General features: G+C 58.7%; 1 protein-coding gene across 1 annotated transcript in view; it reads left to right on the forward strand.

The window, feature by feature from the left end:
• Positions 1 to 6,188: 6,188 nt before the first annotated feature.
• Positions 6,189 to 16,121, forward strand: part of SRRM3 (serine/arginine repetitive matrix 3) — a 16,933-nt gene continuing 7,000 nt past the window's right edge. The window contains exons 1-7 of the mRNA XM_026861859.1: positions 6,189 to 6,466; positions 9,625 to 9,726; positions 13,789 to 13,923; positions 14,032 to 14,112; positions 14,541 to 14,570; positions 14,968 to 15,036; positions 15,348 to 15,383. Coding sequence (XP_026717660.1) covers positions 6,243 to 6,466; positions 9,625 to 9,726; positions 13,789 to 13,923; positions 14,032 to 14,112; positions 14,541 to 14,570; positions 14,968 to 15,036; positions 15,348 to 15,383 — 677 coding nt within the window. The 5' untranslated portion in view covers positions 6,189 to 6,242. The remainder of the gene's footprint in view (positions 6,467 to 9,624; positions 9,727 to 13,788; positions 13,924 to 14,031; positions 14,113 to 14,540; positions 14,571 to 14,967; positions 15,037 to 15,347; positions 15,384 to 16,121) is intronic.

Raw genomic sequence — 16,121 nt, forward strand, 5'->3', positions numbered from 1 at the left:
CCCCCCCCCGCCCCACTCCATACCTTCAGTGCTCAGCCCCGGGGGCCATTCGCTGGGATTGTGTCCCCGTTAGGGAAGGTGACCCCATTGTGACAGTCATCCCCCCCAGCTCCTCTGTGTGCTCAGTAATTGCTTTTATTATTATTATTCTCCCCCTCCTCAGGAGTGGCGATGGGCTGTGGGGCTGCCTGTGCCTCCTCCTGACTCCTTGCCCAGCAAAACAAATGGACTCAAGGATGCAAAACTTGGGGGGCTGGTTGATCCCCTTTCTCTGTCTTCACCCATTGTTTATGCACCTCCTGGTTGGGGAGGGTCTGGCATGGCAGTGAGGGCCCAAGCCCTGCCTGCTGGGGCTGTCTGCGGGTCCTGTGGCCACAGCGAGCAGCTGCCGGTGGCCACGATGGCCCCAAAGGGTTGAGGAGAGCGTGGCCAGGGGGCACAGGGCTGGGGGTCCCACAAAAGTACCCATCACCTGGACCCATGGCCTCTGCTCAGCACAGGAGGTTTGCTGCTGTCACTTGGACATGTTTTTCCTCTTTTCCCTCATGCCTGACTTAGGAATGAGATCACTGCGGGGGACCCAGGGTCCCTTGGGGCTGGTCCCCATCATGATGTGACCCCCTTCCCAACAGCTCTTCTCCAGCCGGAGCTGGAAACGGGGCTTGCTCGGCCTCCCCTGGCACCCAAGGGGTTCAGGCCATTGAGTTTTGGGGACAGGAGCAAAGCCTTGCTCCTCGCCCTCCATCAGGCCCTTTTTTCCGGAGGATCTCTCAGGGGAGCTGTTGGTTCTCCACTGCCCACACCCCTGTGCGGTGCCAGTCCGGTGGGGGGGACGGTCCCCACCCCTGGCTCTCCCATCCCTACATCCCCAGGCTGGGAAGAAGCCCAGTTGCTTAGCAACTGTTTAGCTTCTCCACCAGCCTCCTCATCTATTTAAAATATATATATATGTGTGTGTGTGTGTGTGCACAGACGTAGGTATGCACAAGCAGCAGCAAGCCCTTGCCCAGCTCGTGACACCCCCCCCCTGCAGCCAGCATCTGTATATTCTTTATTAATTGCTTTAAAGTCTGCGAGGTGTCAAATTTTGGTGGGGCAGATAGAGGAAAGGAAGCTCTGGGCTTGGAGAAATAGGGATGGAGGGGCTGGGGTGGGTGTAACAAACCCCTTTCTGTTGCCCCTTCGGGTGGGCAGGATCCCTGCTGGCTCGGGGCTGGGAGGCAGCACTAATGAGTCCCAGACCAGCTGCACTTTTAAAGACGATTTTGTATTTCTTTTTCTCCTTCTTGGAGGTCTGACTCATGGTTTTTTGGCACTCGGGGGCTGGTGGAAGGCAGCTCCAGAGAAGGTCGGCCCAATTAACGGAGCAACCCCGGACTTTTCCTCCTTCTAATTCTGGCCAGGTGTTTAGAGGAGGCTGGCTGCTTTGCCGTGATGTTCTGGTATTTTTGTGACGCAAAAAAATTCCCCTCTCTCAGCCATCCCCACAGCACAGGCAGGGAGCAGCCCAGGACGGGACTGTAAAAGCTTTGGAGGCAGGGTTATGATTTTGGTAGGCGGTGGTGTGCCTTGATGAGACCCCGTTGGGCAGGGGAACCACAGGAGCCATTTCTCTCACCCTCTCCGGTGGGGCTGGAGGGTCCTCGCCTCAGCTGGGCCGTGCCCTGCTTGCTGGGACTGAGCTCTGGCACGCTCAGCGCATGAGTGGCCCAGGTTGCCGCCATCCTGGGCGCGCTGCCTGCATCCCGTGCCCGCACCCCCGGCACGCGGGCGCTCGCTGTCACCCTGGCTGGTGCAGCTGGATGTGGCGAGAATTAATCGAGCACTGGCCGGAGGCGGCTTTAATTAGCACCGAGGCAGGGGGGGAGGATGCCCAGGCACCGCTGCCGCCTTCCCCTGCCGAGGGAGAGATGCCGGGAGAGCATCCAGGCACCGCCAGCCCCCCGCTGCCATCCCCGCTCCCGCCGGGAAAGCGGCTTCATCCGCATTACGGCATGGCAGGGCCCTGCGGCGGCAGCGGGCAGGAGGGACGGGCAGCTGCCTCCGGCACAGCCCCGTGCCCAGGGTGCTGCAGGCACAGCCGGGGAGCTGAGCGGCACCCGTGGGGGGATTTGAGCAGAGTCAACTGGGAAGGGGGTTGTTTCTGGGCTGGAAAATAAAAGGGAAAAAGCAGTTTGGTGAAATAACACTTTTTTTTTTTTTTTTCCCCCTCGTTTTCCTCGCTTTCTTCTTTCTCTTTGGGCTGGATTTCCTGAACCATTGAGCCTCCCTTCAAAGCCCAGGCTGGGCAGCCCCGGCGCTGGGACATGGGGACAGCTGCATCCCAGGGCCACCCCACCAGGCACCAAGGGGTCCCAGCCCACAGGGGGGGGCTCTGGTCAAAGCCTGGCTGGGAACCAGACAGCCCCAAAGCCTGGCAGGATGGCGAGGCTGGTCCTTGCACCCCGAGCTGGCGGGGCCTGTCCTGGCTGTGTGTCAGGGGCACAGTGTGGTCTGTCTGTCCTTCCATCTGTCCTGGCCTCCCCTGGGCTGGCAGCGCTGGCCTGGGTCATCCGCACCCTGGGTGCAATTCTGCAGGGCTGGGAAGGGAGGGGGAGTCCTGGCGTGCTGGGCTGGTGCCTGTGCTTGGGGTGAGGCGTGGGGTGGGGGTGGAGGACGGGCGTGAGGAGGAGGATGGAGAATAGGGATGAGGATGGAGGTTGGAGATGGAGGATGGGGATGAGAATGAGAATGAAGATGGGGCAGCTCTGAACCTTTCCAAAAGCTCTCACCCAGGCAGCAGAAAGCACCTGCAAACCGAAAAGCTGTTTTGACCTCCCCAAGCCCCAAGGTGGCATGCGGAGTGCCAGCGAGGAAGGTCGGCCTCCCAAAACACGTGGGTGAATGGCTCTGCAAAGTGGGAAGAGAGGGATTTGCCTGAGAGTTTCGCCAGCAGCTCCAGGCCATGGTTCCAGGGTTTTGAGCCCTCCTGGGTGGCACTAATGGGATTTGGGTGGTGGGGACAGACGCTGGGGACTGTCCCCACATCCTGCAGCCTTTAAGAGTCCATGGAGACATGGCGTAGCGCTCACCCCAAAAACCCTCTTCTCCCTCTCGGCGAGGCGGCCGGGCAGTGGGCTGCCAGTGCTTAATGATTTGTGGGTAATTACTGCAGATAATGAAATATTTAACCATCATCTTTATTATCAGGGGCAGCGCTAAGCCAGTCAGGAAGCTGCTGCTCTTTGGGCAGGGCTGTGCTGCCTTCGCTGACAGGTTTAGTGTCAGGTTTGGTGCTGACATGAGCTGGCAGAGCTGGATGGTCCCCGCGTGGTGGCCAGGTGGATGGAGGTTATGGTGGTGACGGCCACCCTGTGTCCCCAAGTTGTCCCTTGTGGGTGAAGGGCTGCCCTTGTGCAGGGTGTCACTGGGGGTCTCCTTTGGGTACAGGGAGTGCACAGACCCAGCCTGAGGGACATGGGCTCCTCTGCCCCAGTGCCTTGTCCCCATTGTCACCAGAGATGTAGGACTGGCTCTGTTTTTGACCCAGAGCTCTTTCCTGTGGCTCCACTTTGCTGTTTAGTAGCCAGAGGGGGGTTGCAGGTGGTTTTTCTTTTCCTTTGTTTTCCTGCCTGTGCTGTGGCTGAGGCAGGGTGGCTGGTATCAGCTCTCACGGTGGACATTGCTCATGGCTGAGGGGACACCGGGAAGCAGTGCAGTGTCCATCCCTGGGCCGCTTCCACCTGCCTGGCCCCGGGTGCAAGTGGGATATCTCCAACCACATCCTTTTAACAGAGATGGGGAGTGTTTTCTGCCTCCCCCACCACAGAGCCCTTACCCGCAGGTACCCGTCCAGCTGCTGGTTTATCTCACATGCTCCTCCATCTACCTCTCTGCTGTATATCCCACACGCTCTCAAGGTTTCACAGCAATGAATTCACCCACTGCTGGGCTCAGGATAAGATTAATTCCCACTGGGGAAAAACAAGCAGAGGCTGCTGTGGAAAGCATCCTCCCCTTCCCCCTCTCCTTCCCTGAGCCCCTCGGTGGCTGGAGGTTTCTCAGTGCAGAGCTTCCCCCATTCCCAAATTTCTTTTCTGATTTTTGACTTCGTGCCTTGATAGGAGAAAGAGGAGCCCCAAGACAGGTTTTTCTGCGGCATCTCTCCTGTCTCTGTCCCAGGGCCACCCTGGGACATGGAGGGGGCTGGGGGCCTCCCCCCAGGAGGGATGGCTGAGCAGGGCAGCCTCTTGCTGTGGGGTGTCATGGGACTTGAAATGTAGATGCTGCCCTGCCTGCTGCAGGCAAGGGGGGACTGAGGGACCCTCCAGTTGCTCTAGCAGGGCCGAGAATCCAGGGGGTGCAGAGCCCTGGCTGGCTTCTGCTCCACTGGCAGTCTCCCACTGCCCACTCCTCTGTGCTCTGTGGAAATAAGGGCTGCTGGCTCCTCTCTGCACGATAATAATGGGGAAAAAAAGCAAAGAAAAAGCCTTGTAATTAAGCAGTCAGCTGCCATCCTCCCCGGGCAGGCTCATCAGGAGATAAATGAGTGTGTGGGGCAGCCAGTGGCAGCGGGAAAGCCGGGGATGTCCCTTGGGGATGCCGCGGGGTGGGAGATGCCACCGGACTGGGACCCCCACCACCCCAGGGAGGGCCCTAGGGCTTTTTCTCTCCTCAAACAGCAGAGAAACATTCTCAAAGCCTCTCATGGGTGATCTGCATTCCCACCCTGGCTCTGTCCCACCAGGCATGGCTGTGGAAGGCTCTGAACCGCCCCTTATCCCATTGGAATGGCACAGCATGAGCCCTCCCTGGGCTTGAAACAGTGCAGATCCGTCCATGATCTGTTTGTCCTGCCTTCATGCCCGCGCTCGGCTGAGGGATTCCTCCTTCCCCAGGCCAGCGTTCAGCCCCGTGCTCCTTGGGCAGCATGTGTCAGACAGCCTGGGCATCACGGGCGAGGGTTGGCTGCTTCCCACATAAGCAACGGTGTGCAGGCATCACCCATCCTTGGAAAAACCTCTCCGGCAGTGTCCCTGGGATGGAAACACCTCAAAGAAGTGGCTGTTAACAAAAACTGCATTTCTGAGCCCAAAGCCAGCTTGGAGAGTGAGGGAGGGTTCTTTGCCCTCATTCTCAGTCATTTCCCTTTGTGTAGGACTTCGCAAGAGCAGCGTTTATGGGAGCCCACAGTAAAGCCCAGGCAGTGCCTCTGCAGGGGATTAAAGCAGTGGATCTCCAGTGGGTGCTAGGGAGAGTGCCGGTGCTGTGGGCAGGGCAACTGGGGTATCGCAGGATGGGGAGACCGAGGAATTGGGTGGTCAGCCATGTGCCAGTGGCCTGAGGTTGCTGAGACAGGGTTGTGTCTCTGGTTAATCCAGGAGATTTGGGAGCACCTCCTCCCCCAGGCTTGGGGAGCATCCGCTGGAGCCCCAGCGTGGCAGTGCCACTTGGGAATGGTTGTCCTCTTCCAAGGGGTTATTTCTGAAGCCAAGTGAGGACACATTGATTGTGGTAGTGGAAGAAGGAGGCAGGGACGCATGAAGATGAAAGAGCATGGAGAAGGCAGGCAGGCAGCAGGCAGTGGAGAGCCTCACCTCTCCTTGCAGCCAGCACCAGGCCATTGCTGGAGGGTGCTGAGCCATTGCCAGAGGGTGCCAGGCCATTGCCAGAGGGCATCAGCAGGCATCTGCTGGCTGGGCCTGACATCAAGATGTCCCACAGCTACATCCTCACTGGCCAGTGCAGCTGGGGATATCTGAGGTCTTTGGGTCCAGCCCCTTGCTGGGTGGGGACAGTGCCTGGGGTGTCCCAAACCCTGGCCCAAACCCCCACCGCCTGAGAGGTCTGCGGGGCTCAGAGAGACCCCTGCCCGCCTGTCCCGCTGCTCCCGTATGGCTCTGGGTGGCACAGACCCATGCTTTGCCAGGCTTTTCCCGATACGAGGCTGGCGCAGAGCATCCTCCTCTCCTTCCCACAAGCCAGCCCTCACGCTGTGGTGATGGGAACATCCCGGGCCTTGCTTTGCAGATGGGGAAGCTGAGGCAAGGGGCAGGAAGGGCGCTGGCAGAAGACCCAGATCTCTCAGTTGTCCTCCCCATCAACCTGCTGTGCCCTCATGTCTTTTGAGACAAATTTTGCATTCAAGTCCTGATGGGGTCCCCTCACTGCTGTGGGAAGAGAGGGAATCTGCGGCAGGGTCTGACCCCTGACTCTTTCTCTCCCTCCCAGGTGCTGCAGGTGGTGAGGCTGCCCACACCAGCATGGCTCTCTACAACAATGGGGCCGACGTGCCTTCGCCCCAGGAAGCCTCCAATGGCTTCTCACAGCCCGGTGCCTCGGGTACGTGGCACAAAGGTGAGGAGGAGGTGCGTCTGGTGGAGACCAGCCTGGTGAAGAAGGCTCACCGGGAAATCCTGGACCATGAACGCAAGAGGCGGGTGGAGCTGAAGTGCATGGAGCTGCAGGAGATGATGGAGGAGCAGGGGTGAGTGGCAGGGGATCAGGGCTGGGCTAGAGATGGACCTCTTGGCTTGGGAGCCTTTTGGCCCACTTGAACCTTGTTCTCCCCCTTTTTCCTCTCTAAAAATATACCTTGATGTGGCAGATGTCCCCGATTGGAAGTCAATCCACTTTTGGGTGGATCAGACAGATTTGAGGCAGACCGGTGGGTTGGTTTCGGAAGCCAAATGCCTCCAAGAAACGCAGATCTAGGAATGCATCTGCACACATGTTGGAGGCTTGCTCTGACCCCTCTGCTTGGAAATCTGGGCTCCCAGCTCATGGCACTGGGAAAGTCGAGGCAGGAAGGAGGAATGAGTTGCTCGTGGTCATGCAAGCTGTTGGTAGTACCCAGCCTGTCCCCCACATGCCTGGGATGGAGATAGTCTGTCTTCATGTCTCGTGTTGGGGAGATGAAGGAGAGTTGGAGTTTAGTCCCAGATGAGGCTGCTTTGATGCCTCAGTTTGTCCTGCTTTCCTTCTCTCCCCCCAGTTTTGGGGTGAGAGGATCTGCCACCTCCAGCTGTGCCCCTGGCCAGGCACCACGAGCTGCTCCCCAGCGTTTGCTCTCCCCTGGGGAAGCAAAGGGCTGGGAGAAAACCTGAGAGGCTGGAGAGCATCCCAGCCTGGGTGGGCAGGAGGGGCTGGGGGGCCAGCGACGAGACCCCCAAACCCCCACCAGATCCATGGCTGTGCTCTGGCACCAGCCGAGCAGTCTGATCCCCCTGACAGCTCGCTAAAACCTGATGGATGGAGCGAATTCTTCAGCACACGCCGGTAGACGGGGACTGGTATCAGCTGGGGAGAAGGAAAATGGATTGAGGGAAGGCTTCGCCAAGGCTTTCATTAAGAGCACAAGCGTGACCTAGAATTAAATTGTCTCACACAGACTGGAATAATGATTGTGCCTAATTTGTCGTTATGGAAATAAATAAGGCTGACCTGGTGCCTTGGGGAGCCCAGAGCCTCCTGTTGGGTTCCCGTGCCCTACTAGGGATCTTACTACTAGTAGTATCATTACTGCGATAGGTAATAGCAATATTGCAACTGGTATTGTTGTTATTGCTATAATTGCCTTTGCTGTTATTAAGGCTATTAATAACAACGATGACGGTGATACAACGAAATGATAATATAATTACAGTAATAATCTTGGTCAACCTGGTTAATCCTCCGCCTGCTCTTCCCCTCCGCACTGGGGCTCTCTGGGGGGGTTACACGGGAGACGCTTTGAACCCCTGAGGTTTCTGCCTGGGCTGGGAGCCACATCGTGGCCACGGCCTCGGGGGAGTTATTGCCAAGGGCAGGGCCCCTGAGATGAACGGGTGTGACAGCAAAAGGGGTTTTGCAGGGATTTGAGCACTCCCTTGATTCCTTAAACACGGATGGCTCCTCCTGCCTGTGCTGTATCCAGCTGCTGCTCGCTCCGGGCTGCCTGTGCCGTTATTCCCTGCCTGCAGGCTGGATTTCTTGTCTGGAAAAGAAGCGTCAGCAGTTTTTCTTTCTTTCCCAAATCCATTCTGTATGTTAAATGCAAAACCAAAAACTCTCTAAGGGGGTTATAAGCAGTGTTGGGGGGTGCAGGAGGGAAGGGGCCGGTGGGATACTCTTGACTCCATCACAGGATGACTGGATGAAGGGGGGCTTCTCACCTTGGCCTTGCCCCTCACAGATTTGCTAATGGCCCAGCCACGGTGGCCCATCTGTCACCTCCTGTTTGGCCTCATCTCCCCTCTCTGAGAGCATTGACTGCATTCATAATATGCTGCAGCAAATGCCCATCTTCTTGGGCAGACATCTTCCTGCTGCTGCTGGCTGGCTGATGTCCACGGGATGGCCGGGGCTGGCAGCTCCATCCTTGTGGGATGGCCCACTCTGCCCAGCTGGCTGCGCCACCATCGAGGTGCAGAGCAGCTTTTGGGGGTGCTGCCCTGTTTCTGGGGCCCACCATACCCAGGCAGGGTGCAAGGCAAAGGGAAGCAGCTGAGCTGCCTCTGTGTGCAGGAGTCTTGGCTGGCTGGGGAATTAATGAGAGTCTTTCAGTGGAAATGAGCTCGTTAATATTAATTCCCCTCTCCTCACTGTTCCCCTTCATGGGCATGGGAGGGGAGGATGGGAGCTACCATGTGCCTCTCTGCACCCAGGGTCACCCAGGGGCACCCACAGCTCTGTGAGAGGCGTCACTGTCCCCAGCGTGGGTCCTGCAAGGTGCCAGCCTTGGGGACCACAGGGCTTGGCCAGGCTGTGACACCTGGTTTTCTGGGCTCGTTAGCAGCGGTGCTGACGGGACACGATGGTGAGGATGGGCTGTGAGCGGCCCCCATAGATGGTGTAGGTGAGGACAGGGATGCACACAGAGCCTGACCCCTTCCCTCCCAGGGTGGCAGCGTGGTGGTGACATGGGATCCCTCTCCCTTTGCCCTGACCCCAGGTATGATCCTGAGAGCACTGTGGGTCCCTTCACTATGTCCCTCCGTTTAGATGTTTTCAGTCGAGGGGGATGCTCAGGTGTCCTTGTGCAGCCATGGGATGCAGCACAGGACTGCCCGCCTGGGGCTGTCACCCGTCCCTCCCTGGGGACACTTCGGGGACGGCTGGAGTGCCGTGGTTTGCCGCGGCTGTTCTCAGATGCCAGGGACAAAGTGATTAGTGTCTCTCGTTAATAACCCTGCAGCGGCCTGAGTCAGCATTTGGCGTTAGCGCAGAGCTGGCTTGGCTGCTGGGGCCCCAGCACAGCCCGGGGACAAGTGAGGGAGGCTCACAGTGGGAGGGAGGTGCCAGGCAAGAACCCTGGCATCACTGGCTGTGATGCTGGCACTGCCGGGGGAGTTTGGTGGGGATGTGCCCAAAAACCTGGGGCAGTGCAGGGAATGGCAACCTCATGGTAATCTTCTTTTATCCCTTCCTGATGTCCCTTTCTCTGCCAAGCAGGCAGGCAGGAGAGAGGAGGGCATGGAGGGTGGTGGCAGGGGACAAAGCAGAGGAACCTGCTCTCCTCCAGGCCCTGATGACTGTCACCATGCCACCTCTCCTGAGAAGCCCCTTGGCCACATGTCACTCCTGAAGGTACGGAGGTCCTCAGCAGGTCGCTGGGGAGCCCACGCTCTGGCCAGGGCACCCCTGACCACGTCTTTGCCCATCCAGGTACTCCGAAGAGGAGATCCGGCAGAAAGTGGGGACCTTCCGGCAAATGCTGATGGAGAAGGAAGGCGTGCTCACCAGGGAGGACCAGCATGGGCGCCAAATGTAAGTGAGGCAGCTCCGAGTTGGCTTGTCTGTGTGTCCTGCCCATCTCCCATCCCAGAGAGGCTCGTCCCAGCTTGCCTCCAAGTGTGCATGGGTGTGTGAGTGGATGGATTGATACAGAGAGGGTGTATGTGGGGATGGCTGGGTAGCTGGATGGACATAGAGAGGGTATATAGGGAGGGAGGGAGAAAGGGAGGAAGGGAGGAATGGATGGATGGATGGATGGATGGATGGATGGGATAGACGGGTGGATGGGTGGATGGATGGGTGGATGGATGGGTGGATGGATGGGTGGATGGATGGGTGGATGGATGGGATAGACAGATGGATGGATGGATGGATGGATGGATGGATGGATGGATGGATGGATGGATGGATGGGATAGATGGATGAATGGGATAGACAGATGGATGGATGGATGGATGGATGGATGGATGGATGGATGGGATAGATGGATGAATGGATGGATGGATGGATGGATGGATGGATGGATGGATGGATGGACGATTTGATTGTTGGTTTGTTGGTTGGTCAGTAGGTCGGTTGGTTGGAGGCAGAGTTTGCCTCTCTGTGGCAGCATCCTGCCTCTGGATTGCTTAAAGGTAGTCCTGCACCGGTCTTTTGGAGACCTCAGGGTGCTCTACAGAGATGCCAGCATTGCAATGCTCCTGTCCCAAATGATGGAGCCAAGTGCTGAAGGTCTCGATGCTTGGCTCACCCCCCTAGCCAGAGGCAGAGACCAAGCCGCAGGTTTGCTGTGCCTCACCTCTGCCTGCTCCTGCCTCTTTGGGTCACCTCTCCTGCTCTCCTGGGGGCTGAAATCGCAGCCTCTGCCTTCAGCCAGGTGAGGGCACCGGTTTCCAATTCTTGCTCTTAACTCCATAATGTAGAATAGTCCTTCTGTCTCTGGGTGTGAAGCTGGCTCAACTCAGCTCATCTGGCGATGGTTCGGCAGGTTGGCTGCTCTTCTGTAACCCTAGAAATATCAGTGTTAGCAATAATAATTATTAATAATAGTAATAATAATAATTTCTGCTGTAAGGGGCCCAGGCTGGATGGGCAAGGCTCGAGCCTGTTTCTCACCTGGGTAGACCCAGAACTTGTGTCTCCATCAGGCTGGTATGATCCCAGGGAACCCCATGGAAGAAGCTTCTCCAAGGAGGTGCTGCCCTGTGTCTCTACCTCCTAATCGCCCCCATGCTGCCTGGTCCCTGGGGGCTACTTCTGCCCTGGGGCTGGGCTTGGGGCTCAGATTAGCTGTCCAAAGCAGCCCAGCTTCTGCTGGGGACATGCCACTTGCTCCTCCTACCCCATGCAGGACTGTCCCCAGCCTTGTGAGGGTCTGCATTGGATCAATGATGATTTATCTGTGTGATGCTTAATGGCCCAGGCAGCGTGGCTGGCCTGGCGTGCACCATCCATCAGCCTGGAAACCAGGTCACTTGGGACAGGAATAGATGCTGCAGGTTCACTGAATATTAATGCTTCATTAGGGTCAGGAAATCAGGGCAAGGGGGGAGGCAGGGAAGCCGTGGCGGCAGGGAGAGCCTTCTTCCCACTGCTTTGCCTGGCATGCCAAGCAGGGAGGGATTTGGCTTGGTTGTGCCCACCCGGGATGGGGCACATGGCCCTGGGGCATCATGAAGCCTTCAGAGTCCTCTTCCAGGCAGGAAAAAACAAAGCATGGGGAAAACCAACCTGCTCAGGTCACTGAGCATCAAGCATCAAGCCCGATGTGTTAACAAGTGGCCTTTGCCCGTGGGGGCATCAGTCATCTCCAGGGCATCTTCCTGGGCAGGCTCGTTCGGGCTGGGGCTGTAACGAGCACATAGGGAAGCCAAAGGTGTGTTAAGGTTACCCAGGCAGTCCTAGCTGTCACCTTTGTGGGCTTGCTTTTGCAGAAGGAAAGGTAATCATTAAAGATTAGCCCAGGGGCTATAAATAATAGTGCTGAGCTGGAAGAAGCAGTCTCAAAGCAAAGGATTTCTTGGAGGAGAGCAAAGCCGGAGGCGCCTGGAGGAGGCTGGTAGGAGCTGGGTCCAAAGGAGGTGGCTCCTCAAGCAACGAGGACCTGAGCTGCCCAAGTCCCTGCCAAAGGATGTCCTGGGTTCAAAAGGTCTGCGCTGGTTGAAGAGGCTGGACACAGGAGTTAAATAAACTTTAAGTAAAGAGCCCCAGCCCTTGTAGTGGCTGGGAGAGTACTCAGCCAAACATCTCATGGGCAGGTCCTGCTCCAGCACCTCTCTGGACTTTTACAGCTCAGTCATTGACTGCCAGGACTGAGTCTGAACCAGCTGGTCTTGTTTCAAAGCAGATGCAAAAGCTCAGCATCATTTGCAGAAGTCCCCAGGGGAAACTGAGGCAGAGAGCAGAGCCGTGACCACCTGAGTCCCCGCCTTGCTCTCTGTGCTCTTCCAGCTCCCACCTCTGTGCGTGCACAGCCCCATCCTCATGGAGTAACTGCTTGATGGACAGGCTGGTGTGATTGAAAACAAACGTGAGCGTGTGCCAAGCGGGGAGGGATAACTGGGGCAGCACAAGCCTGTCTTGAGCCACTGAGCACAGCTAATGCGTGAGATGCTGGCAGCAGGCTCTGGTGTGGAGCACTGCCCGCTCACGAAGCAGGGTCCAACAGGGAATTATCCCCACTTGCTCCTCTCTTTTCCTCTTTTTTTCCCCTTCCCATGGTTGGGTGGGTGGTTGAAAGGCTGTTCCTGCCCTTGGGGCATGGCCAAAGCAGGAGTCACTTGGAGAGGACCCAGAAAACCATGGCTGCGGTGCAGGAGGGAGCCTGAGACACGCTTGAGCGATCATCTGCGGTCAGGAGGAGGATGCTTCACTTGTAGTCTTGGTCCAAACCATTTTTAATTGGGTTAAACAGCCCAGGGCTTGCCTGTGACCAGGAATGGCAACACTAGCCGCTCTCAGATCTGCCGACTGGGACTGGGAGTGTCCCTTCACTTGGTGGCAGTGCTGGCCCAGCTGCCAAGGGACCGGTGCTCTGGGGACTGCGCTTCTCCATCAGCATCCCCAGCCGCACGCCTCCGGCCTGGGAAGGGCTGAGGAGCCCACACTGGATTTCTGAGGGCAGATCTCCCTTGGGAAGCAAGCACCCAGGCTGGTGTGATGCCAGGCACCCCCCAGGCATGGCGCCATCCATTACAGCTCCCTCCAGAATGCCTGGGTGGCCACGTCCCTCCCGGGGTGAGAAGTCCTAGACCTACCCAGCACAAACAAGAGGCTTCCAGTGGGGTTTGGTGCTGCTCCTGGGACTGATGGCAGAGGAGGACTGGGGAGGTGGGAGGGAGAGGCTAGGCAGGAGTCCTAGGTCTCTCCTACCTGCCCAGTCCAGCTGCCAGGCCTCTGCCAAGCCCTGCCCGCAGCCCTGGTAGTCAATGGCAACCTCCTACCAGTTTCCATGGCAGCAGGAAAAATTAATGCTGATGAAGTCACTCAGGAGGGAGAGGAGACCCTGATGGCTCCAGGTCTGAGGTGTCCCCACCCCATCTCACCTGGCCCAGGGGGGACATCACCCATCACCAGCCTGAAGCGCCCAGCCGGTGGCACACTGGGGTGCTGGCCTCAAAGCCCGGATCATCCTGCACAGCTCCCGCCAATGGGCGGACAATTGCCTGAATTCCCTGAGTCTCTTGCCAACTCCTCTCACCCTAATCTGGCCCTGCCGCCTACCTGGGCTGGCCCCAGTCCCCCGCTCAGACCCAGCACTTGGGCAATGCCAAAAGGGGCTCCTAATAATGCTGAGGCTGCACTCTGTGGGGAGATTGTGGCCCAAGCCCTGTGGTGTCCCTGTGCCAGCTTGGTGGGGATTTCTGCAGGGACGGGAGCCCCAGGAAGACCCGGAGAAGACTTGCCACCACAGGGTTTCACTGGGTGCGGACCTCAAGTGACGTGACCAAGGTGCCCTGGGGATGCTGTGGCAGAGAGGCTGTCCCCCAGCTCCTGTAGCTGCGCTGCGGCTGTCCCAGGCTGCCTCCCAGCCACGCCGGTGGGAGACGGGGGACAGGGAGCCCCAAATTAATCCTGCGCTTCATTCTTTGGCAGTGTGATAGAAAACCACCACGGGGTGGATGGGGAGGAGTACGCGGTGGAGTACCCTGACTACGGCGAGGGCTGCCTGCTGCAGTGCGACTGCTCGGCTGAGTGCTACCGCGAGGACAGCAGCCACCACGAGTACAGGTCTGGCCAGACCCGTAGCAGGGATTGTGGGGAGTGGATGTGCCCAGGGGACACAGAGGCCAGGGGGCCATCCCTTCTTCCTCCAACCCTGCCTGCTTTCTCCCTCAGGCTGAAAAGACGCTCGAGCAGCTCCACCTCTCCTCCTCCCAAGAAGAAAAAAAAAAAGAAATCAGGTCACCGCCGGAGCCGGTGAGTGCCCAGCTGTCCCTGCGCTGTCCCCTCTCCCGGGAGGGCAGCTCTCCACCCAGCTCAGCCCTTCCCCAGGCTCCAGAGGGCAAGTCCCCACTTTGGGGGGGGGAAGTGCACCCCCAAACGTGCGCCCTCAAGAGGTGCAAGGCATCTGCATGCACCGGTGGTGCAACATGCACACGTGTGTGCACACACACGCAGCGCTGTGGGACGCACCGCCAGCCCACCCCCAACTGCATGCGCTGATGGGGCTTTGCCTGGCCCATGCTGGGAAGGAGCTGCCTGCTGCAGGGCACAGCACCGGGCAGGATTGGGCTCCCTGAAGGGTCTTGCTCCGTCTACCCGCTGGTCCCCTCCCCAGTTAGTGCTGGCTGCCTGGGCAGGATACTGTCCCTAATGTCCCTTTTTCTCTGCCTTCCCCATGGCAGCAAAAAGAGGAAACCCGGCTCGGAGCGCAGGTGAGTGCTCACCGGGCTGGGTGGGCTGCAGGGTCCCCGCCGGGCATGCAAGGCCACCGGGCACGGGCTGGCGTCCACCACCCAGTGTCGCCCTCTGAAATCCCAGTGGGAATTGGCCACCCTGTCTCCTGCTGGAGGCTGCAGAGCCCACGAGGTGGCAATGGGAGACAGCGGGATTCAGGTGCTCTGGCACCCAGGGCAGACAGAACCCTTCTGCCAAAAGCCCCTTTCTATCCCCCACGCCAAATCCCCCCCCAGGAAATAACTTCCATCTGATGTTCATGGGTGGTCAGGGGAAGCGGGGTGCCTGGGGGCAGTGGGACAGGACTCCCCTGGGCCATGTGGATGGGGAGTCCCTTGCTCCCACCTCAAGGGTACCCACTTCCCATTCACCCAGCTGCGACAGCTCTTCACCTATCCGCAAAGAAAAGAAAAAGAAGACTGGAAAGAAACACAGACGTGACAGGTAGGATGGACACTGCATCGGGTTGGGGACAGGGGGGCTGGCTGAGAACAGGGGGGCTGGTTGGGAACAGGGGGGCTGGTTGGTGGTTGCCCAGGCCCTTGGGCGGGGTGGAGGCAAGGACAGGGATGGATGCTGACGGCTCTTCATGGGGCTGTCACCTCCTCACAGCAGCCATCACCAGCCCCAGCCAGCAGCCTGTTGCAGGGCCACCCCCCTGTCCTTGTCCCCATTCCCTCGGGCTGCCCAGCCTTTGCTCCCTGCGGCCCATCTCAGCGTGTTTCCTTCATCTCTGCCTCCTCTCCATCCCTCAGGTCTGAGTCGGGTTCGCGGAAGAAGCGAAGACACAGGTGAGAGTGACGGCCGCTGGGAGCCACCCCACTGCCACCAGTGCTGGCTGCCAGTTTCCTGGTTCAGGACCCCCTGTCCCTGGCCCTTCTGCTGTCCCCAGCGCCTCTGCCCACAGGGATGCACCCATGGGGTGCTGTGGGTGTGAACATGGGCTGCCGTCACCCACTGTCTGTCCATCTGTCCCTCGCCCCATGGTCAGACACTGCTGGGTGTCCCCCACCCTTGGGGTTGGCACAAGGCCACTCTGGGTGGCTGTGGGGTCCCACACGGCCCCGATGTCCTCTGCGGGAGAAGGGGTGACGCTGGGCAGATGGGGCCAGGGCAAACCCTGACTGTTGCCCTGTTCCGTGGATGCCCTCTGCCAGCACTGCTGTTTTAGGGTGAAAACAGTAAAAAACAGGCAGAGATTGCCTGGGTGGGCAGAGGGGCTCAGAGGGGGCTAGCATAGGGCAAAGCAAGCGGGGGTGTGGGGGGGTGTGTGTGACGACCAGTCTGTGAACCCTGTTCACAGCCAAGCAGAGCAAGTTCCTGCCTTCCCAGTGCCCCCCTCTCCTGCCTGGCCTCGCTGACCAGCATGTGGCCCCCACAGTCCCCCCCCAAAGCCAGCTGGGTCCCCCACCATGGTTTGAAGCTCAGTGGAGCTCAACTCCAGGCAGGTCCTCCCCATCGCTCCACCTGCAGCCTCGGTGGCTCTGGGTGGTCCGGGAAAGCCCCCCCCGCCCCCAGGTCCTTCCCCC

Source organism: Athene cunicularia, assembly GCF_003259725.1.
Source record: "Athene cunicularia isolate RWA chromosome 19 unlocalized genomic scaffold, athCun1 chr19_part1, whole genome shotgun sequence".
Classification (NCBI taxonomy): domain Eukaryota; kingdom Metazoa; phylum Chordata; class Aves; order Strigiformes; family Strigidae; genus Athene; species Athene cunicularia.